Source organism: Rissa tridactyla, chromosome 2, assembly GCF_028500815.1.
Source record: "Rissa tridactyla isolate bRisTri1 chromosome 2, bRisTri1.patW.cur.20221130, whole genome shotgun sequence".
In the NCBI taxonomy this organism is placed as follows: Eukaryota; Metazoa; Chordata; class Aves; order Charadriiformes; family Laridae; genus Rissa; species Rissa tridactyla.
Window position 1 is genome coordinate 139,722,431 of NC_071467.1, and position 22,738 is coordinate 139,745,168.

At 41.7% G+C, this 22,738-nt stretch overlaps 1 protein-coding gene across 3 annotated transcripts; it reads right to left on the bottom strand.

Moving 5' to 3' along the window:
- Nucleotides 1–5,007: 5,007 nt before the first annotated feature.
- C1GALT1 (core 1 synthase, glycoprotein-N-acetylgalactosamine 3-beta-galactosyltransferase 1) lies at nt 5,008–21,680 on the bottom strand. 3 transcript variants are annotated; one of them, XM_054191913.1, is made up of 4 exons: nt 21,579–21,680; nt 14,375–14,614; nt 11,980–12,647; nt 5,008–9,531 (listed from the first exon to the last, which is right to left on the bottom strand). In XM_054191913.1, exons 2-4 carry the CDS (start codon nt 14,595–14,597, stop codon nt 9,322–9,324), a joined length of 1,101 nt encoding a protein of 366 aa, XP_054047888.1. In that variant the 5' UTR covers nt 14,598–14,614; nt 21,579–21,680; the 3' UTR covers nt 5,008–9,321. The 3 variants fall into 3 exon arrangements, with proteins under 3 accessions (XP_054047888.1, XP_054047889.1, XP_054047887.1); XM_054191914.1 differs by lacking the exon at nt 21,579–21,680 and adding an exon at nt 20,800–20,953; XM_054191912.1 differs by lacking the exon at nt 21,579–21,680 and adding an exon at nt 20,335–20,756.
- Between the last annotated feature and the right edge of the window lie 1,058 nt (nt 21,681–22,738).

Below are 22,738 nucleotides of genomic sequence, written 5' to 3' on the forward strand. Positions count from 1 at the left end.
AGCTTTCTCACTCTCTCCTGGGGCCAGACATCCAGCCCACAAATACATTTGGCTAACGGGACATGGCAAATATGTCCTTTTTCCAACCGTGCTTTCATGTTTTTTCATGCTGTTAAACATTTGTAACAGTTTCCTCGTTTTACAGTGATGTCAGGAGTAAAATTCCTAGATGCTACGTGTAAGAGTAACTAATGGTCCCTCCGCTTCTTGAGGCTCAGGAGGGCTGCGTGTTCAGGGTGGCAGCTCGCCACCAGTACATACGGATATTTTAAAAAGCTTTGCTGAAAATACATGTGAAATCCACAACTTGTACTCCACAAAAAAAACCCAAAAAAACAACCAAACAAACATTCAGCAATCCTGAAGCTCTTTGCTGGAGGACTGATCAGTATGACAAAGACCAGATGCGACCAGAGAGCCCCCCCACATCTTTCACTCGATACTGCTGAGAGCTCCTTCAACGAGAAGTGCTGGGCAAAGCATGGACTGGCGTAACTGCATTTATAGTGGGACTTCTCTGCGCTCACAGTAGGATTATACAAAATAATAAAGGGTCTGTGAACCTAACTCGTTCTCCTGGAGAAAGCATTAGCAGTTGTACAGTGACTAGTAAGACCCAAATGCTACTTCTGCAATGATGGTTTTGAAGGACAAAGATCCAGCTGATGCGTGAGACTTCTCCCACTGGGATCGGTGTGGATTTGTGAACATTCCCTTCTGCATTTAGAGATCACGAAGCTTACCTAAAATGAAAACGTGGCCAATGCCTTTTGAGAAATATTTACTTGAATGAGTCTGAACAAGATGCGTGAAACGCAGCTTTGGAAGCTGACAAAGATAGAGCTGACGAAGCCCAGGCTGACACGGAAATACTTTAAAAGCAGGATGCTGTTGATGAGACTGACAAATGAAGTTCTAATCTGGGTAAACAGACACCACCTCGTCTCTGCTAAAAAACAGGCAACACTGACAAATAGGAACAAAGGTTTCATTGTTCACTGCCAGCTTCTGAACAGGAGAGTTTGCTTTTCTAAACCGTGTTTGAAAATTGGTCCTAGACATGATTACCCTACCTGCCCTTGAAACGTTGATCTTACTTCAGCTGTGATATCCACAGAGTCTACAGCAGAATATGTGAAACCTGCTGTTTTCAATGGTAAATACTCAATCTGCTGGCCCTGGTGAGGAACTCCTCTGTGCTGGGGAAGATTTCAGACCCTCAGGGGTGGTTTTCATAACGATTTGTGATTAATCCCTGCAGAGTGCTCAGCTGGGCTACAAATCCAGGAAGGATACAGGCTCCGGTTTACAGCCACATCCTCCACTTGAGATAGACCAGCCTGAGAACAGACGTTTAACAACGCTGTCCTACGCCCCAATATAATAGAACTAGGAGACTGAAGACAATATTAATTAAAAAAAAAATAATTATGGAGACATATGTATTTGTTTTGATTTTTACCAAGTAGTCAGGATTTGGGCCTAAGTTAAGGTTTGTCTTAAACATGATGTTCTGCATCTCCAGGGACAGGGAGCAGGAAGACAGCACTTAACAGCAAAACTCCGGGTTATTCCTAGTTAGGAACTGATGTGGGACAGTGAAAGGAAAACCAAAAAATCATCATCCAAGGTTTCAAAGGTGCGGCGTACTAACGCACATTAATTTCTAAGTTTTTTTGGTCGGTTCTTAGACAGAGGAGGAAAGGTCAAGACCTTGACTACCTGCGACCCTGCAGGATCCAGAGCTGCTGGGGAACACTGGGAACTCAGGGTGGAACCGGGAAGCAGCAGCAGGAGGAGGCTCATCCCGTTCTTCAGGTGACTGACGTTGCTGACAAAGCTCCTTTCCTTGCAGAGGGTTAGGATTTTGTCCTAGGAGGGGAAAGAAATCAGAAGAGGGCAAGGACTTCCTGGAAGCCACGTTAGAAATTCAAAGCAGCAAACAAGCCTTTTTGACATCAAAATGCCAAAGCGATGGGTTCACACGCGCCACAGTCTGGTTTTGTCCAACTGAGGAGCTGCCCTGCAAATTTATAGACCTCCTCAAGTAAAGTTTTAGAGTTCAAATGAAAGGAAACGAGCAAGCTGCTCACGTCAACTTACATTTAACAGACATTCCTGTGAAACTCCCATTTCTATTCAGATCTAAATTTGAAACTCTGTTGCCACTCGGCTTTGCAAAAGACTGTTCACCTCTTTGTGCGAAAGCAAAAAAATAAAGTGAGAGTTGGAAAATTCCCACTCCTTTTAGAAGAACATTGCTGCAAAGAATCCCCTCTCCTCTAGGGAAAACATTTTTCATACTCCTTTAGCACAACTGGAGCCAGCCCACCTGTCCATCCGACCAAACTGAGTAGTATTTTAAGCATCAAGCGATAAAACATGGTTCCGGCTCTTGCTTTAGCAGCGACTCGTTTAGGCTGAGTTTAAAACACATTGTGAGTTAGTGACTTCCCTGAAGGCAGGGCACCGTTCCACGTGCAGACCTGCAGGGAGAAGCTGCCACTTGGGAGCGTGAAAAACGACAGCGATCCATCTGGTGTGGCGGCCTCCTCAAAAAAGCACTTTGTGAGGCAGCAGAAGGTGAAACTATTGACAGGAAAGGGGGGGGAGGGGGCGGAAAGAGGTGGGAATCTGTTTAAAAGACAAATCACACCTCCAAAGAAGGTTAACGCCTTGAATATGGAAATGAATTGACACTTTCTCATCTCCCAGCGCTGTCTAACACATCAGAGAAGCCGCAAGTGGAACTGGGACGCTGCGGGGTGAGGTTTTGGTCAGTCCCAGGGCAGGCTCCAGCAGCCGGGGCTTCAACCTCCCTAAATAAAACAAAGCTTATAGAGAGGCATTTTTGGGGGGGAGAAAGGAAAGGAAGGACTGTATTTCACGGCTTGCAGTTTCACCACAAAGGAGGAGTGTGACACACAATGGAACAGGGGCTGAGGGAGTCGGGAAAGACGAGGGAAAATGAAAACGTGTGGGTCACAGCTCCAAACCACATCAGATCCCAATTCCAGTGTTAGCAAAACCGCACTTAGAAGTGGTCTCTCTGCCACGTTTTGTTGACTAACGAGTGTTGAGGGCACCTCTACAATTTATTTTTATTGGCACTTTAAGCAGCCTTGCAGGAATATATGTTAGAAAGCTGAAAAAATGCAGAGCTCAGGCTACATTTCTGAATTAAGTATCTACTTTTCCTTTATAAATGCCAAAGACTAGCCTAACGACTAGAAGAGAGATCCCATGATCCAGATGTTTTCCCATGTCTATCTTAAATTACTTTATATGTGGAACAATGCAAATGTTCACTGCAGGGCTCTGATTTTCTCACTTATTCCTCATATAGTTGTCAGAGTAAGTGCTTTTTAAGGAGTCCGTGACACCAGGTGCATCAGCGTCACTTTCACACTCCCCAGTGGCACTCACTCACCACCAAATTTCTGGGACCCATAGAAGGGCCTCATTAAGGTGAAACATTGTCAAAAAGGAGGAAAGGGCGGGTGTCAGGAGGATGGGGCCAGGCTCTTTTCAGTGGTGTCCGGTAATGGGACAAGAGGTAACAGGCACAAACTTGAGCATAGGGAGTTCCACCTAAACATGAGAAGGAACTTCTTTCCTTTGAGGGTGGCAGAGCACTGGAAGAGGCTGCCCAGAGAGGTGGTGGAGTCTCCAACTCTGGAGACATTCAAAACCCGCCTGGACGCGTTCCTGTGTGACCTGCTCTGGGTGACCCTGCTCTGGCAGGGGGTTGGACTAGATGATCTCCAGAGGTCCCTTCCAACCCCGACCATTCTGTGGTTCTGTGAAAGACTGATAAATATTTTGCAGCAAGAGCTGGAATCAGCATTACGCAGGCTTATCTTCCCCACAGCTTAGAACAACCTTAACAGTCCCTGGGTGTAAGATATTTACTTAATATTTTTTTAATTCACAACAGTGCGCAGGGAAGAGCTCTAGGAAAATTCCCTTGAGCCAGTGAAACTTCCTGTAAGGGAGACGGTTACGAGAGGTTACCTTCATTTCATGATATTTCACTTGTGTCTACAACTCTGGTAATTGAATATGCAGAGTCTGTTACATACGGAAAAAGAGGCAAGCAAAGCAAACTCACACTTACAAAACAGCTTTTCTCCAGAGTGGTAGCTGGAGTTCTTGTTCTGCGCCAGTACTCGCATCTCCCTGCAATTTGCTGGATCTAGTTCGATCCTGACAGTTGAAAGTTACCGTAGCATCACATAAAAGCGTAACCTACGCCTGAGACTTCAGAAAGGAGCATTTATTGTCTGTTCAATTCGCCCTTGTTCCTTAGTTTTTCTAGCTTTTGAGCACACTTAAATGGGTTGTCACACGCTTCCTGCGCCTTGAAATGAAGCAGTTAATTAATCCAGGTTAATAGTACCGGCAGGGTCTGTTATGGCACTTAAAGTAATAAAACACAGCCGTGCCCTGCCTGTGCTTACCATCGCCAACAACCAACATCTCCTACGTAAAGACACCTCCCACCTGCGCGAGTGGAATATTCTTTACTGATCAATATTATTCAGCACGGAATAGCAGAAAGTTGGGTTAGAAAGCACAACAGTTAAATATCAACAGGTTTGGGGTTTTTTGCAGAAGTAAGAGGCTCAGTGAAAGACTAAATCCTTTATTTTTTAAAAAAAAGGTTGTTAATTTTGAACAGTTTGCTTTGTCTTTGAGATATCAGCTATAGCCAGTTCACTCAGGACTCTGTAATAAGGTGGAGACACTGAAAAATCAGGACAATGCAGAAACAAGAGCCTGCTTACTAGCACTTAGGATTAATTTTACACTTAAAAAAAAGACCATCTTTGTTTTAAAGGTAGCTTGCTATTTGTTAATAGCATAAACGTAACAACATAAAACACAGCAAGCGTGAGAAGCCTTTTGACTTTCCTGTACCCACCCGAGAAAAAAGTGATAATGTTTTTATTACACTAAATTGTGCTGCGATGCTACGCTGCCAGCATACAGGAGGGGTAAATGAAGACAGACATGAACTGTGTATGAGATAACTTATTTTATTTATTCAATTCTCAACTTAATTTTGATGCTAAAAATTGGTCAAAGGCACTTTAAAGAAGGTATTTAAGAAACAAATCCTTATGGTGATCATTCCAGACAAGTCACCAACTTATACCTGCCATTAGGGACATGACTACCTATAATTGCAAAGTGAAACATTCACAGGTTTTAAGTGGAGCACACTGTCCAGCAGCAATATTCAATTCTTTTAGAGCATTAATAACATTTGTGGAGTATCTTAAATACAATATGGTAAAACAAAGCAAATTACACTTTTGGAGTTCCACAGAAGTTTCTCTTGACAGAAAAGGACAAAATTGCCTTTCCAAGTGGTCCTGTATTGAGGGATCTATTTTCATCTGTGCGTGCACCATCAACATCAGTAGCAGGTACATCAGAGAAATAACCCGCACTTTTCTGTCGTACAAAGATAAAACACCCTGCTCACATAGCAAACTGTTTATAAGAGGTCTATCAGCTAGTCACTAGAATTTACACTTCTGGAAGCGTAATAAAACAAATGGCAATGTGTGAAGAAAAAGTGATTTTTAATATATACCCTGACCAAAGCAAAGCAAAGAAAGTGTCCTTAAAGGCAAAAGGTAATGAGGTAATGGGGAAAGAGCTTCTGCAAGATGAGAGATGGTGCTAACATCACCAGCGTTTAACCTCTTCAATAAGACCAATATAGACTGCAAAATTTAATCGGGATGAAAGAAGATTAAAATTGGTCTTTTTCTGCAAAGATTAATACTATCATCTGATTAGGAACAGTGATCAGAAGGTAACTTCCTGGCATTCTCATTCTTTCTGAACTAAAAAACACTTAACCCAAGGTAAAAACATCCAAGTGCAAACAACGGCTGCCTAGTACTTTCAAGAAAACTAGTTCAAAATTCATAGATGGGTCACTTAAATCACTACAGTGCCAACAGAAGCTTTTAGGTTTTATGAAATTAAGAAACTTCTTTCGGAAACAAAAAACAAAACCACAGAGCAATAATGGGTATAGCCTAAGAGAGCCTGTGTTGCCTGTGCTTCAGAAAAGTCTACCCACCTGAAACACGGTAGCCTCCCTGGGCTGCAGAAATACTCAGACTCGATAAATACTTTCTCAAAGCACAAGACCTGAAAGTCTAATAATAGTAGTGTAATACCGTACATGAAAGTCACACTACTGTTCACATTCCAGCCTTGTCTACTGAAGTTTTTGAAGGGAGTGAGATACAAGCCAATTATTTCAGAGGCATCAGCTCATTGTTATGGCAATACAATTCAACAGAGAACATCAGTCCTCTGTTATAATCACAGAATGTAAAAATCGACACTTTTCTAGCTTGTCTGGAAGGAAAAAAAATTTCTCTGCAGTGCTGTTAGAAAGGCAAAAGAAATGGATTCAGAGGCCTAAGAACAAGGACACTTCAAAACAAAGCACGAATGGATGTTTGAAGGAAAGGCTACTCTTATTTCTCCAGACAGGCCATCTATTTATCACAAGGCAGTATGTCCTCAGCCTTATTCCGTCAAGAGAGGGCACTCAGTGCTTTATTTCTACGTTTTCTCTGAGGTGCTCCATGTTTTGCGGAAAGGGACATTCCTGCCTCGCTCTGCTAAACCCACCAGCCACAGCTGGGCAGCAGACAAGAACGAGAACTCCTGCTGAGAAAGGGCTTCACCATGAGCTCAGCGGTGGCTGGTTTGACTTGCGACCAACCTGTGCGGAGCTCCAACATCTGTCTGCCTGCTTCCTCTTCTCCACCTGAGGCTTATGCATGGTGAAATCCAAACCCCAAAGACTGGACAGTCAGGATAGTAAGGAATATGAAGAGGAAATAATGTTACTTCACAGGGCAGCACAGTGCAAACATACAACATAAATTTGCAGAAAATATGAAAGATTCTGCCTATTGTGGTAGAAAATCTTTAAATCCCCACGGATGAACTGAGGAAGAAAGCAGTAATAAAGGGACAGTATAGTAGTTCAGTAGTTCTTCTACATGGGCTGAAGTTACAAAGAGATTAAGCTGGGATCTTGATTTCATTTCGTAACTTACTTAAATATTCCAGAAAAATTTTAATTGCATGTTTGAACAATGCCACTGGAGTTATCAATACCATATGGATTTCTCAATGTTATTGATTTACGTTGCACATGGGATAAACGTTTAGCTCGCAGAAGGAAGCACCTCTCAGCGCGGTACCATCCATTCTCCTCTGGACAAGCATCCCTCTGACTAGAGACAACTGGAGACTTTTTCCTTTTTTAAACAAATACAGTTATAATTTTCTACTTAAGTCAATTCACACAAAATAAAGCTCGTGTCCGTTTCAATACTTCAGAGGCAGTCTTGCCCATAAAAGACCAACAGCTTTAACCCTGCAGGAACTATTTGTTTAACTAATACTTGACGTATGAACCCAGCCTATATTCAGGCAGAGAAGATGTATGTAATACTTCAGCTCCATGAGGTGTTTCAGTAATTGCCATCATGCTGCAAAGCGATGGTCAGAAAGGAAGTCATGACTTTACTGTTGGACAACAGATAGAACCCCAATCTGTACATGAACTATCTTTGGAAAAAAAATTCCAGTACTTTATGGTAACATCCTCTTCCAGGAACACCCTGAAGGACAGCAGTAGTAAATAAGGCTGTCTGCTACCAGTATGTGCCCTTTCCAAAACAACGACTGGAGGTAATTAGGTTATGTCCAAATTCATCAATATGATGAAGGTGAAAAGTGATAAAAAGATGAAGAAACTTTTGTTCAAGTGTGGAATAAAGACACACTACATGTCAAGCTAAACCCCATCCCCCCATACTGCTACTCACTCAATTTGAAAAAGAGAAAACCAGAAAGTTTTACAGTAACTACATAAAACACAGGCTTGGCCTCTGAAAATTTTTCAGTAATTAAAACACCTATTTTGTCCCACACCAAGAAACTGTTTTCAGTTAAGAGGCAGAGATACTCATAGAGTAGTGCAGAAATTAATGCACTTTGAAAGACTCCTGTATTCAGGCTGGCTTACCTGAATAACTATATACTTCAGCTTCAAAAAGAGTGAAATAAGGATCATGTAACACTTTCTTCCAAAAAAGGTAACAAGAAGCAGATACAGAAGAAATTTTAAAAGGGGTGGGTGTGGGTGTGTGTGTGTTCAGAAAAGTGAAATTAAGTACTTTAGCCAAATAAACTAGATACGTAGGGAAGCAGTCAAATTGGCTTTGCTGCAGTTTTAAAATAAGACTTTTTTGTATCTATAAAAATTCAATGAATAAAGAAGTAACTCCACAATCTCAAAGTATAGCGAGGTGAAAATTAAATTGAAACAAACCAATTCTAATACTGGCTGAAACCAAGTTATTATAATGCCATTGTAACTTTGCTAAGATATTATTCTTTCTGGTTTGGATGGAAGGTGTGATGGCAGAGAGACTTCTGTTTCAAGAACTATCTACCTTATCTTATGCTGAGAAATTCTGAGATGAATTTTTATATCCATTCAACCAATAGGATAAGTTAATACCAAAAAAAAAAAAAAAAAGAAGCCACAGGCAAATATATATATAAGCAGCTTGCATAACCTCAGCAATTTAAACCTATTTCTGGGTTTCTCCCTAAAACAGTAGTGATCCAACTTCATACTGTTTTGTACAATAGAGACTTTAAAAATTTTAAAATAATTCATAGCAGTGAATTCCATTTCTGAAACAATTCAGATGGATTTTTTGGGTGGATCTCTGCCTAATCATAATAACCAGTCTGTCGTTAAGGCAAAGCAGACTTGAAACTATTTTCACGCCTCTCCCTTCCTTAAAGGGCAAGGTACAGACAGTAACTTCAGGATATTGAGAACACCGGAGAAAGCCATCATGAAGTATCTGACAGTGCAGCATCCAATTTCTAATATTGGAACTGAGCTAACAGAACATGTGGAAGGAAATAGAGGAGAATAGAAAAAGGAACAGAAATACTGTATCATTATCTTTGAACCCGTCCACTATGGTTTTTTATACAAATTCTTCCAGATATTAGTGTACCAGAACAACCTCCTATTTCACAGCTTTAGAGCCCCAAATCTTCATGAGCAGGGCTGCAAGGTTACACTGCCCCAAACGGCCAGAGCCAGCACCGGACTCTGTTGTACACAGACAGTACTGCCAACGTGATTTTTGAAATAAGAATCTCCATGAGTAATTTTAGTCCACAAGCTTCATGCAGGAGTTTGAGGAGACTCTTATTCATTGCACTGGCTTCATTTTCTTCAAAGTCCAATTAATTCTCTGAAATTTTTTGCTTTATCTTTTGGTTACCCTCTGGTGCTTCATTTTTGCTCTGTTCTTCTGGATTCTTTGCCGAATCAGGATTGTACCGATACAAATACCCATATGGACGGAGATGATAAATCAAATATTCCAAATGATACATAGTCACAGAATCAACGTAGTGGAATGAAACTGCTAGATCAGAGCAGCATCCAGGACCCTAAAATACAAAACAAGTCAAAATAATTAGCAGGAATTCCAAAGCGTGCCCTGGCTTAAAGATCCAGGAAGAATTCAAACACATACTTGACTTCGTGGTAAGAACCTCACGACCATCAGTCATTCATATACTTCAAAACTGAATGTTGGCAAGCAAAATGTATCAGGCACATCCGCCAAAGCATCTTTTCAAACTAACGTTGGACAAAGTCTTTTATTTCTGCAATCAAGCCAGTGAAAAAACTAGCTGCGCTCATTAATGTCAAAGGTTTTTTGCTTTTCCATTCTTCTTTTTTTATGTTGGTGTTTAAATAAAACCAAGAAACAGCAAGCGGGTCTAAATGCATTGCATTTATATATGAAACAATACATGCTTGTTATTCATGACGGCATCCATACAGACTATATAAGCCAAATGCGTCTTTGCACCCACGCCTCTCTGTGTGTGTTCATACATTATACATTTTGGCAAAATTGTATGATTTTGTATTCTTTGTAGGGAAGTATCTAACTTCCTACATACAATAACAAATAATTTTGGAACCTTTTTTTAAAGTTTATTAATTTCATTGACATTATTAAGCATTTTTAAGAGCTAAAAGATCATTGTTAACACATTTGTTACAACTTGGTTTTCCTAGCTCAAATTCAGCTCTCGGAGCACTTTTCTGAAAGATAGTTTTGAGGGTGGTTTCATCAGATTTGATTGCTAATATTTCATCTCTAATCGGAACTAAGATTCAACATTTAAAAACACTGAAGAGAACAACTGTTACATAATTGTTCTTTCAATACTAACTAAGTTTGACCAATATAGCTTAGTTTTGATACCAGATGCAGAATTCTCTACCCAAGCACAAATATGATAGGACAGGATCAAATATGCGATTTCCATTATGGATCCCCACCACCACTGCGTCATTTATGGATGCAACTGTCCACAGCTCATCTACCCAGGAACTGCAGCCATATCTAAAGCTGCTGCATTCTGACGCTAACTAAATACAGTATCGTAGCTGGTTTAAGCTACAGAAATTCTCTAGCCGCTGAATACAAGTATAAAATGAATGCTTTACAATGAAGAGAGTCTACTGAAGAACTAAACTTTTTTTTTTCCCCAGCTTTACTGCGGAAGAGGTCCCACATTCTATCCTTGATTTTGGCAACTTACGCTGATCTCAAAGCTTGCTGAAAAAGAATAACTTTAAAAGTAAGATTATAATCCTAAAAAAGAAGCCACATCACCGATCATATGATCGTTGAAGGATACAATGCAGAATACCTTCAGTTTGTTTTAATTTCAAGTAGCCTCCTGCTCCCCCCACCCCATCTGGGGTTTTTTTAGGGGTTTTTTTGTTTGTTTGTTTTTAAACTGGAGATTTCAGATGTGGAACACAAAGGACAAGCTGAAGTTCTTGCAGTAAGAATGTTTCAGCTTGTAAATGGTAGTTTTGTTGCTACCAGAAAATAATTTTTAAAAAATTAGCTTTGCCAGCTCTCATGCTTGCCTCCGCTTCTACAGAAGGTAGACAAGAGTCCAATACAACTACATAAGGAGATCTAAGCATATTTCCTTGTTTGGGTCATGCTTTTGTTTCACTCCTAGGCAACTCCCATTCTTCTGTAATCTTTTCAACGGAATTAATTTACACGTACATTTTAACAACCTTCAATAAAAAAGTGAGGGCAGGGCAGTTACCAGCATTCAAGCTAGGTCACACTGCACACAGTTATCAGTGATAAGAGAAGTATATTGCAGCACGTCTCCATTTGAAGGGAAAAAGACTATCAGGCAGTATGTTGCCCAGCAGCCCATCCAGTAACTTAGGAATCTCTTAGCCAATGTTAACCAACTACAAAATCACAAGCAAGTCTCAAAATTACTTCAGTTTTTACAGGTTTTATGCAAAGTTTCCTGTTGGGTAGAAGACAAAGGTGTACCAGTGCCACCTTCCCTTTTAGCAGGCTTTAATGTAACTAAACCATACTGTTTGAGCCCACTCTGTACAGTTGCACATACAGCTTGGAGTGAACCACGCTGGTCTCGCTTCTCACTGCACACTGGGAATTGGGTGGCTGGAGGAGAAGCAAGGGACACTGCGTGTGAGATATAAGGGGCCAAAACAGAACAGTAACTTTGCAAGGAAGGTAGTAGTGCTGACAATAGACAAATGTGTCAAAAAGGTTTCATCATTTTTTGCTGTCCACAGAACATAGCAAAACAGTAATAACTGAAGACTCATTTCTGGCATGTTAAGTTCTTAGCATCAACTTCTATTTGATAACTAGTTAATACATCTACACACAGGTGTATCACAGGATCACAACAAAATCTGCTTTTCTAAAATACGTTGAGCTGTTATGAAACTGCCAATTCACACATCGTACACGTTCATATGCATTATAAGCTGTAATTCATAAAACTGGTACCAGGTTCCCAAGGACTTACCTCTACAGCAGGATAATAATTATAATTCCAGTACCAGAATGTTTTTGGTAGGTATCCTCTGATTAAGTGATGTTCTGGAACGAAGGGATGAAAGGTTTCTCTACCACTTGTATCCCTAGAATCTCCTGCTTCCACATTAATGATCTCCATGCATTTTCCTAGTGCTAGGTCTTCAATAGAAGAACTGTGAGAGCATTTGTTCGTTTTAAATGCAGCAACAAACCTCTTCAGAGCTTCTTTGCTTAGAACATACCCTGCTCCTCCACTCATGTAGCCCTGTTTCACATAAGGCTTAAACCTTCTTCCAAAGTATATTGGTTGTTCAGGACTGTATTTTGAAAGAAGCCATCTCAAATTGTCCAATACAACATATGTATCATCATCTGCTTTCATAAACCAATCAGCATCATCAAAATAATGGTCATATACATATTGAAAAGCTTTAATAGTCTTCCAGTACAGTTGATCCCTGCCTTCTTTGGTTTCTAGGCCCACAGTTGGGAAGTCTTTATTTTCCTCAGAGCTCATAAAAAGTATTTTATTACAACGTTGGGCCCAAGTGGCCTTAACATGCTTGGCTTTCTTTTCTAGATTTTGAGGTCCAGTCATGACCCAACACAGTATTTTCACCTTCTGATGCAGCCCTTCTGCAATATTTTTATTCTCATCTAAAAAAAGAGGAAAGTTCCAAAAAAATATTAGACTTGATTGCAAAACAAATGTAAGAGCAATCTCCCCCCAGACATTCTGTTTCTAGATCAGAAAAGACATGCAGAGAGAAAAGAGGCATTTGCCTCCAAACAAACCAGTTAATGAAATGTAATATTAGACTTAGGAAGAAAACAAACAAGACTCCCAAAAACCAAGAAGCCAAAATTCTTAAAGCTACTTCAACTCCACAGGATGAAGGACAGCATAACAGCCGTATCAAAATGGTTATCTGTTCAGGGAAGTGTGGCTTTAGAAAAACTTGGTTTGTACATAAAAACTGTTTGGAGGCAACCTCTTTATGGTGTTGGAGGACTAACGAAAATTAAAAAGCTGAATATTTTTGACATTCGCAATGAACACAACTTAATGACGACAACACAGAAAGATGAAAAAGCTAATAAGCTCTGTTATATATAAATATTCATGTTAACTAACAAAACCTAATAAATATTTCTAAAACAGCAACGTATTTTTGAAGGAAAAAGCAGATGGTAAGCCAAAAAGAAAGAATTTATCACCAAATAAAGTTACATCTTCTTTCTAAAAAATCACATGAAATAAGTTAGAATACTATGAAACTAGTATTATTGTTATGCTAAAATGTTTTAGCATATCTTAACAGAATAAATAGACACAGTTATCTGAGGTGTGTAATACAATGTTTTCCCAGCTGCCAAAGCATTAATTTCCCTCAAAGAAACATTGTCACTCAATACATAGAGAGCGATTTTAATTAATGTAAAAGAAAATTCCCTAGAGAGTGAGATCTGCGTAACTGGTCCTAAAATATTCCTGCTTACACTTCGTGCAACGACAGATCAGATTTCTTCGTGATGTTCTGCAATTACGTGTGAAACACTCACAAACTTGTCTTACAAAGTTTGCGGTTTATATATGCTAAAGTAGCAAATTACTTATTAACATCTTCTTCAGGAAATGCATTATAGTGCTATTTTTGTCATCAAAACTGTCCCATCTCAGGCGCTACCTGTCTTTAGGATTTAGAATGAACTCATTTAATGAGATGTGTCAAATGTAAAAGTATGCCTGAAATATTAGAACGGTCTACCTTCTTTGGAAAAAAAAAAAATAAAAATTCAGAGTGCAACAGAATTTCTCTGGTTTTGACTGCAAACAGCAACCTGTGTTTTAGACTGCTGCATGATCAGCTTGGTAAACAACGCCTACAGTGGCCCCCTCTGCCCCCTCGCCCCATCCCAATTCCAAGTTTTACTAATTGTGTCCAAAAGTGCATTTCTTTTGATTTTTTTAGCTTTACCTGAGAAGCTAGATCAGAAGTTAGAAGTGGTCCAAAATTAGCTTCTTGAAGCTAAAAAGCAATTCAGCCACATCTACAGTGCTAGCAAATATATCTGCTTAGCAAAACCACCATTTGATGTCAACACTTAATTTGAGAAGTTCCTGCTCCAAACATGTCTGGATACAGAAGTTGGACAAACAGTTGGGCTCTAAGGAAAAAAAAAATCACTACTGTAATAAAATTTTAAACAAAGAAAACTACCACTCAGTAGACCTGAGGAGAAAAAAGTTATTTAGATGTAACCTGAACATGGGGAAAGTCAAAGAAAAGGATTCATACAAATTCTTGGCAGTGAAGAAAGCAACATTTTGTAATGCATGAAAAGGGAGCATATTATATAATTAGTCAGGCATAACAAAATACCTTTATGCTGTCCAGAGTCTGCATTGAAATTCATTTGTCCTTGCAGCTGATTGTTATCGGTATCTGCTGAGTGTTGACCATGTGGATCATTGTGAAGGATATGAGGCTGGATCTTAACCTGTTCTTCTAGTATAATGCTAAACAGAAGATAGCATACGAAAAATCCTATTGCTGATCCAAAAGTGAAGGTCAGAAGGTTCATCAAAGACTTAGAAGAGGCCATCTCCTGAAGGTAATACACTGTCAAAAAGAAATGAAAAATACATTAAGATTAAAGCTGCTTAACGCAGAAATCAAATCTACAACTACAGAAAGAAAGCAAGGACTAAATCTCTGAAAGCAGAGATCTCAGTTCTAGCTCAGATTCAGCTACCCTGGGCTTGCATGGAAGTGTAAGTACAACAGCAATGCAAATATTAATATAAAATTGTACAACCATTGATGGATATAGTGCAAAAGGCCTATCGTATATTCTTTAGCTTAAATGATAAAGGACAGTCATAAATCACAATAGTGACTATACATACAAAAAACATGAATTATATTTATACAAGAATGTATACATTTAAAGTGCAATATCTTAATCATAAAATTGTAATATATGTTCACTTTGTTCTCTTCATCCCAAGAAATCTGTGCTTTAAAAACGTAATACCTAATCTTTTACAAAGCTAAAAGATAATGATCAAAGACAAACTACAGGTCAAGATACATTATGGTCGTGAGATGTATTTAAGGTCCAGGAGTAAGTATATTACAGGAATTCTTCAACAGATGTCAAACATGAGCAGATTTTGAAGAGTTATAAAAGCAAATGTACTCTCAAAATAGGGCAGTTTTCCTTCCACATTTAGGAAGTACTAAGGATAGACTTTCAGAAGAAAGAGTAAGACAACATCTGAATTTTTATACAGAAGCATCCAATTTTAAAAGGCATGTGGAGGAATAGAAGAAAATGCGTTAGCCTCAAGGCCTCTTCTACACATCAAAACCCCTGTATTTCAGTAATACAAAAAGCCCTTCACTTCAGCCACACCCCTGCTTCTCAAAAACTAAAGGACTTTGCTGACCATTTTTATAAAATTAAACAAAACCAGCATCTACACCTGAATAATGTGAGCTTTATACATCTGAAACAAGCATGAATTTTTGAAGCGTGAACACTTGCAAACTAATTTCAGGCTGTTGGGGCTTGAGGTCTTTTCATCTTTGCAAAGGGTTGAGATATCTTCCAATAATTCATGACTAAACTACAAAAACATTGACTGTTAAATATATACTGGATTCAAGCCAGAGCCTTACAAACAAGTTGATGATGTTCCCTCCATTAAGATCGTTCCTAAAGTCACTGGGCAGAACCCAATTTAGTTAGTTAGGGAGCCAAAAAAAAATAATTATGGAATGTACAGAGCATCGATGAAAACCATTGATCAGAAAAGAGCTGCAGCCACCAAAACAACTCATTTAGCCTGCACCCACTTCTCTCATTGACTGTGCAGAGTCTATTGGAAAAAGCCTGTCCCCAAGCGAGTGGCATAAATCACTTTGCAGCAACACGCACTCCAAATACCAGCTTTCTGTTTGTCAGAGTGCTCTCCTGAACAGAAAGGAGAGAGGAGAGAAAGCAGGTGTGCATATTGTTAGGCTGGCACTTTCAGAAATCATCAGATTTACTGCACACATGCAGATCTACATCATTTGAGAGTGAAGCAGCTCTAACACGTGATTTGCTGTTCTTTCCACGCTGTTACAAAAAGGAAAGAAAACTGGAAACACAATTTGAAGCACAAAATAAAAATCAAGAAACTTAAAGGCTGTATCAAATTCACATAACTGTTGGTTGATAAGGAGCTGTAGTTCTTCAATATGAAAAAGCACATTATGCAATTTTCTAATCATATGTTGTATTCTCTCAATTCAATATTACATCTTGGTAGAGACTAACAATTGCCTTTAGATATCACATCTTAGAGTATAAAAATGACTGTATTATCATTTGTGACCCAGGCCTTGGAAAAATGACTTGGTTTCCAGCTTTATTTCTATTGTCTTATAAGCTACTAACTTGGGAAGAAAACATGAGAACTTAGATGAGGTGCCTTCCAAAAAAACCAAACCAAAACAAAAAGCAAAACCCCAAAACATTTAAGGAAAAGCTTATATGCACAAGCAGCTTATGACACTGAAAAGTATCCACTGTACTAAAATTATTATTTTTGTTTTCACTTTCCCTATCTATCACCACAAAGTCCCCTCAAAATTTGCAATACACAAAGGGAGAGGGCCAGAATAAAACAATGCCTTCCTTCAGTATATTAAAAGGGGAAAAAATAAAAATCCATGCATGCACACAGCATAGCTACAGCACTTTCTAGAAGAAAAAGTCTCCATTGTTCCACTTTTCAATATCAGTTGTCTCTTTGCCATACAATTTCAGTTATCTGCTCTAACAGCTTTTAAAATTACTCTTGCTTGGAAAGAAAAAAAGAAAATAACTTTAAAATAACTGCTGCTTATTAAACTATGGCATTACGTTTAATCAGATTCTTTAGGAAAAAAAACCTAGGTGTATTGGAAATGTTAAAAGATAAAAAAGTGCATTCATCGCATTTGGAAATCAGAAGTTGATTTGGCAGTATTCCACAAGCAAAGAGGATTTCTGGGAGCAGGTAGGGATAGATGCTGAAGCTGCACTTCATATTTGATATGAAATGGCTCTAGCTACAGTTTCCAATCGAAAATAATCTGCTGATGGTTCTATCAATTTTTTTATCAACAAACTGAACCACTATATACGTGTGTATCCGTATGTTTATAAACTCCATCAGTAAACAGGACAGAAATCTTAATTTTTTATATTATCTTGTTATTTGACATAAGTAGAGTCTTTTAACTTGCCAGCAAAAATAACCGAACGCATTAGACTAGAGCCAGAAAATGTCTAAAAGGAAGGTCAGTTCTTATTATGACAAGCATCCCCACTCAGACTCTTTGTTGACATTCTTTTCTATACAGGGATTTATTCAGGTGCAAGACAAGCAAAACATTTAAGTGTTCAAGGTCAGGTTGGGTGGGGCTTTGAGAAACCCCATCTAGCGAAAGGTGTCCCTGCTTATGGCAGGGGGTTGAACTAGATCATCTTTAAAGGTCCCTTCCAACCCAAACTGTTCTGTGATGCTATGATTCTATGACATACAGAGAGGGAAAAGGCAAGTGCAAAACCTACCAAGTCACTAAAACATCCCCGTTTTTATTCCTATTTCTATTTTTACTTCTCTTGAGTTAAAAAACATACACTACTTAAAAAAAAAACCCCACCTACAACAAAAGCCTAGGTTTAAATTTAAATCATGCTCCATTGCTTTATCATGGAAGCTTAAACAAATAGATCTATTTAGTATTCATGTCGGTAGCCCTATTCACATCAACCACACCAACAATTTTTTTTTAACAGTGATTGTAGATTCAGCTCCAAATTTAAATTTTGAGAGTCAATGATTTCTGCATCTTTAAACTCACAGAAAAAGTAATTTTCCTGTGTTAGGGGCTGCTGAACCTGGCAGCCCAATGGAGACAAGGCTGCTGCAATTCCACATCCCCAGGTCCAGACAGTGACAAGGCCGTGGATGTATTCCCACAGCTGCACAGGCAAACATGCGTGTACACATGGCTGACCACACAGATCAACACAGCTAAAAACAGTGTTCGTGCAAACACAAACATGGTCTGGCCTCTCCCCAGCTGACTAGGACAAAAGTCCATTAGTGAAGAATATACACATACACCCAATGTACATACACAGAGCTCCCCATAGGCATACCATGATTCCCCAGTAAATGGCCTTAAACACTCAGTCTACTCAGTAACTGCCCCTTGGATCCTTTTGTCTTCAGTTGCCTCACTCAGAGACACACAGGCAAATGAGCCTCCAAAATGACTCACAGATCTTACAGTCCCTCCAGTAGCTGGCTTGGACCTCCTGGACTCTCATATTGCCAAATTGAAGACCCTCTGATCTCACTAGTACCTGTCCCACACTAACAGCTGCCTCAAAACCTGGCTCCGAAGCCTCTTGTCCTACTTGCTGGATAGCCCTGCATGACACCACTAACAACCACACACTGGCATACTTGCCAAGGCAATACACATGCACTCCAGTCTCCCCAGTTACTGGCACTACAGCTGTACAAGCCTCTATGACTCATGGTCTCCACTCCAGTGGCTGGCATTTTAGACCCTCAGTCACTCCAACTTCTCCAGTTGCTGGCACACCAGACACAAAGATCCCTGTAACTTATGGTACCACTCCAGTTGCTGGCACTTAAGACCTCAGTATGCACACATGAATATAGCACAGAGTCCCCTCATCCAGGAAAAGTTAGAAATGGAGCTTAATGAGAAAAGAGGACAGACCGTGGTAATCTGGCACAGGTCATGGCCAAACATACCATTTGTTCACAACTGACGAGGCCCCTTTATACCCTTATCCTTCTACTCTCCCATGCTTGCTCTTCCCCAAATCACCTTGTTCCCTCCCTTTGGTCCCTCCCCTGAGCATCCCATAACAGGTTTTGTATGATCACAAGATGCTGCTCTTCTGCATCCCATAATATGTCCCATATTCTGCAGGCAGTTACCCCCCTCAATCTTGTAAACTGTTCTGGAGAACAGCTTTCTGTTGACTTCATGCCTGTCACACCCAGGCAATGGGGCTGATGACTCTCCAGTGACAGAACCGGGGGCAGCTTCATTGAAATTAATGGGGTCCGCCCGCCCCGCGGTGCCTCTGTGTGGTCCTTGTTATGAGCCTTTTAACACATAATCTAAAATACTGTTCTCGCTCTGCTAGCTGATCCCACAAGCGTTAAAGTCATCTTCCTAATCCAAAGCAAACTTAGGGAATCCCCATGCAATAGGAATATATGATACTGGACCTTGCCCCAACCCTAAAAAACAAACAAACAAACAAACAAACGCACCTTTAAAATTAATACTTTTAAGCAAACTCTGACCATGTAACTTTTTGAACTTATTTCAAGAGGAAAGACATTAAAAAAAAACAAACAACAAACCAACCCAAAACCTCAAACGTGGCATTTTGAAATTTTTGAAATTTACAGAATGCAGGACAGAACTCCAGATATTTTTATACATGTTTAATGCTGGTATCATTCCATAATCCCTTTATGATTTCCTAAATTAGCTATGAGAAATATGGCTAGCCTACACACACAGCTGGTTCTTCCTTGTATCCCTTACTTAAGGAGTAAGGGATTCATGCTCTGAGGCCCCAGCATGAAACAGAATGTAAAAGTCCTTTGAGAGCTCCATAATTAGCAATTAAATTGATCTCTACCACCACGTACTTAACAGTCGAGCAACACATCAGAATAATTAAAAGTCAAAACGTACAAAACTTAGTTAGCTGCGTGACGCCCAAGAAAGGTCTTCTGCTCACTAGGTCCCATTATTTCTAGAAGCTTTTCATATATGTATTCGTATGCTTCTAAAATTAAACTATATTCAAAACAGTTGTACATTCACTGCCTGTATCATTGCCTGTACACACAGGCCACCATTGCTTGTATCAACGATTACTGTGAACTGATGCAGTTTCTTATCAACTAAACACAGATTATATTTTTCACTTCCAAACATATTTTGGTTTGAGTTTTTTTTTAAGAAAAGAATCTAATAATTTCTAAGCATTTCTTTGGAAGGGAACTTCTTCCACCAAAACCTCTTGGTTGTTCTATTCAAAAATACAGACAACGGCAGCAAGGTACTTTGGCACAGGTGTCCAGTAACAGCACTGAAACAAGATGTATAACAACCCACAACCCATGCGAGAGGGAAGAAACATCTTGGTAACCTCCTTCCTCATTCCAGGCGCCGACACCCTCTTTCAGCAACAAGTTACCACGTCCAACGCGCGGCTTTCTAGATCTCTAACAACTTACTAAAGAGAACTGCGACGTCAGTCCAGGAAGTCCCCGTTACGAGGCGCAGGCGGCGATGGCCGGGGAGCAGCGAGCAACTCCCCCCTCCAGAAGGCACCTTCCTCCCTCCGCTAGGGCTCTGAGGGACTCGCCGTCTCCCGAGGAGACCCCCCTCCTTCGGAGTCTCTCCCTCCCAGACGGGCAGCCAGGCACCTGCTGTCCCCGCAAACCGCGGCTCCCGCGGGCACCTTTCTCGCCGCCGCCGGGCTGACACGCACCGCCCCGGCCGCCTCCTCCCGCCCCGTCACCGCAAGGGAAGGTGCCACCTTCCGCACCTTCCCTCACGTCGCCTCCCCAGACGGGGCGATGCCCTTCAGGGGCCTGCCTGTCTGCCTGCCCGCCGGCCTCCCCTCACCGACGGCCCGGCCCGGCCCAGCCCAGCCCGGGCCCCGCCGCCGCTCCCTTAGCGCCGCTCCCCGCCCTCACCTCCTGGGCCGGCGGGGGCCCGGCGCGCGCTCAGCCGCGCGGCCCACAGACACCCGCTGGCCGCCGCGCGTAGGGGAGGAGGCAGCCACGCGCCGCCGCCACCGGCACCATCCCACCGCCCCGCGCTACGCACCCCCCAGAGCGGCGCGGGGGGGGCGGGGAGGAGCGCAGCCTAGTCCCGCCTCCTCCCCACCCCCGCCGCATGCTCATTGGGCGGCGAGCGCCGGGGGGCGTAGCCGGCCCCGGCAGGCGCATTTTAACCCTTGCCGGTCGAGCGGCCCCCGCCGCGTGGCAGCGCGCGCATCCCCTCACGGTCTCGAGCGCGGCTGTCGCCGGTGGAGGGCGCGGAGGACTGCGGGTTCCCCCCGCCCCCCCCAACCGGGAATCCGTCCTTCTTTCCCCCTGTCCGCCGGGAGTGCGGCCGCGTCGTGGGGCCAGGCCGCGGGGAGAGCCCGTCCGTGCCGTGTGGGGAGGGCGGCGGTGGGTGAAGCCTCGGGCCGGAGCTGCGGCGTGAGGGCGGGGAGGGGGGGTTGCAGTTCGCCTGGCGCACTTGGTGGCGGCTTGGTCAGGGCCTTGAGGTGTGTGTGGGTGGAAAAACGGCACAGGGCGCGAAGGGGTCAGCATGCGAGGGGAAGGGGGAGGCGGGAGAGCGCCGCTGCCCCTGGAGCACCGTGAGGTTTGTAAGCGGCGAGGTGCTCTGGCGGTGGTGCCTCTGCAGGCACGTCTGGGAAAAGAAATACCCCGGGCAGGGCTGTCCCCCCACCCCGTGATGGCGTTACCTGGCTCTTGTCTGCCCGCTGTCGCCTGTGCCGTGTGTTCGGGCCGGGCTGCCGAGCTCCGCTGCTTCCCAGCCCCGCGTTCCCTTCACCTCAGCCGGTCTGGAGCCGCTGCACTTCCAAAATACCATTAGGCAACTGCAAGGGACGTTGCTAGGTAACTGCACCCTCTGAAATCATTCCTTATCTCCCTCTGCTAATGCTGCCTACCTTTTTAACATCCGTGACGTTTCCCTCTCGATATCTTTCCTCGGGAAAAATCTATTAAATATGAAGAGGGTTTATATATTTAAAAGGTGTTTTATGTTACAATGTAACCAAAGGATAGCATTTTGCAAACAGCGGGTAGTTAATGGAGCTCTGCAGTTAATAGGTAGAGGCTTCTTTTTTTCTCTTTCTTGTTTTTTGTTTTTGTTTTTTTTTGTAAAAGAACTGGGGTGCAGGTATGTGCCAACAAGAACTGTTAATGTATTTCTGTAAATGGGGGTCCCTGCACACATTGCTCTTGATGTCTCACCATATCTTTTCCCTCCCCATGGTTCTTAGTCCTTCCTTCAGCCTGCCCAGGGGTTCAGTCCAAACCATAGATTTGCTTCTTCATGGCTATAGATTGTGTTTGTTCTCTGTCTCCCCCCCTCTCCAAAACAATTAATCCCTCGGAGTGTGACCTTTTGCCCTCTATTTTTAGTTCTTTTTCTCTGGACGATTGGTTATTCAGGGGATACTAGCTTTGGTACTGGTTGAAGAAGCTCCCATGTCCCACATGGCTGCAGGTCATAGTTTCTCATTCCTGCCCCATCCCATGGTTTGCTGCCCCCTTACAATAAAAATTACAAGCAACTTGGTGAATGGTATCTCCTGGAGCTAGTTTCATTATAGAAGAAAGGGCAGATGTGAAGTGAGCACGCTTGTAGGGGGAAGTCTGAGTGTTTGGCATTGAAAAAGTCAACTACAAATAATAAAAAAGACAATGGAAATTGCAAAAGCTGCTGAAAAAAAATAGAGGTGTCTGTCTTCTCATTTCCTGTCCTCCCAAATTTTGATAGGAGTTCTGTCCACCCATGTCCAGGGCATATGTCAACTTTCTGAAATAGATTAAGTGAAGTTTTCAAAATGTCTCATTACAGATAATGTAGTATCATTAAGTTGAATATAAGATTTTT

Coding starts and splice junctions, on each gene's coding strand:
- C1GALT1 (XM_054191912.1), bottom strand. Junction 12,648..14,374: donor AGACTCTGGACAGCATAAAG/GTATTTTGTTAT, acceptor CTCTTTTTTTAG/ATGAGAATAAAAATATTGCA. Junction 9,532..11,979: donor ATTATTATCCTGCTGTAGAG/GTAAGTCCTTGG, acceptor TTTGTATTTTAG/GGTCCTGGATGCTGCTCTGA.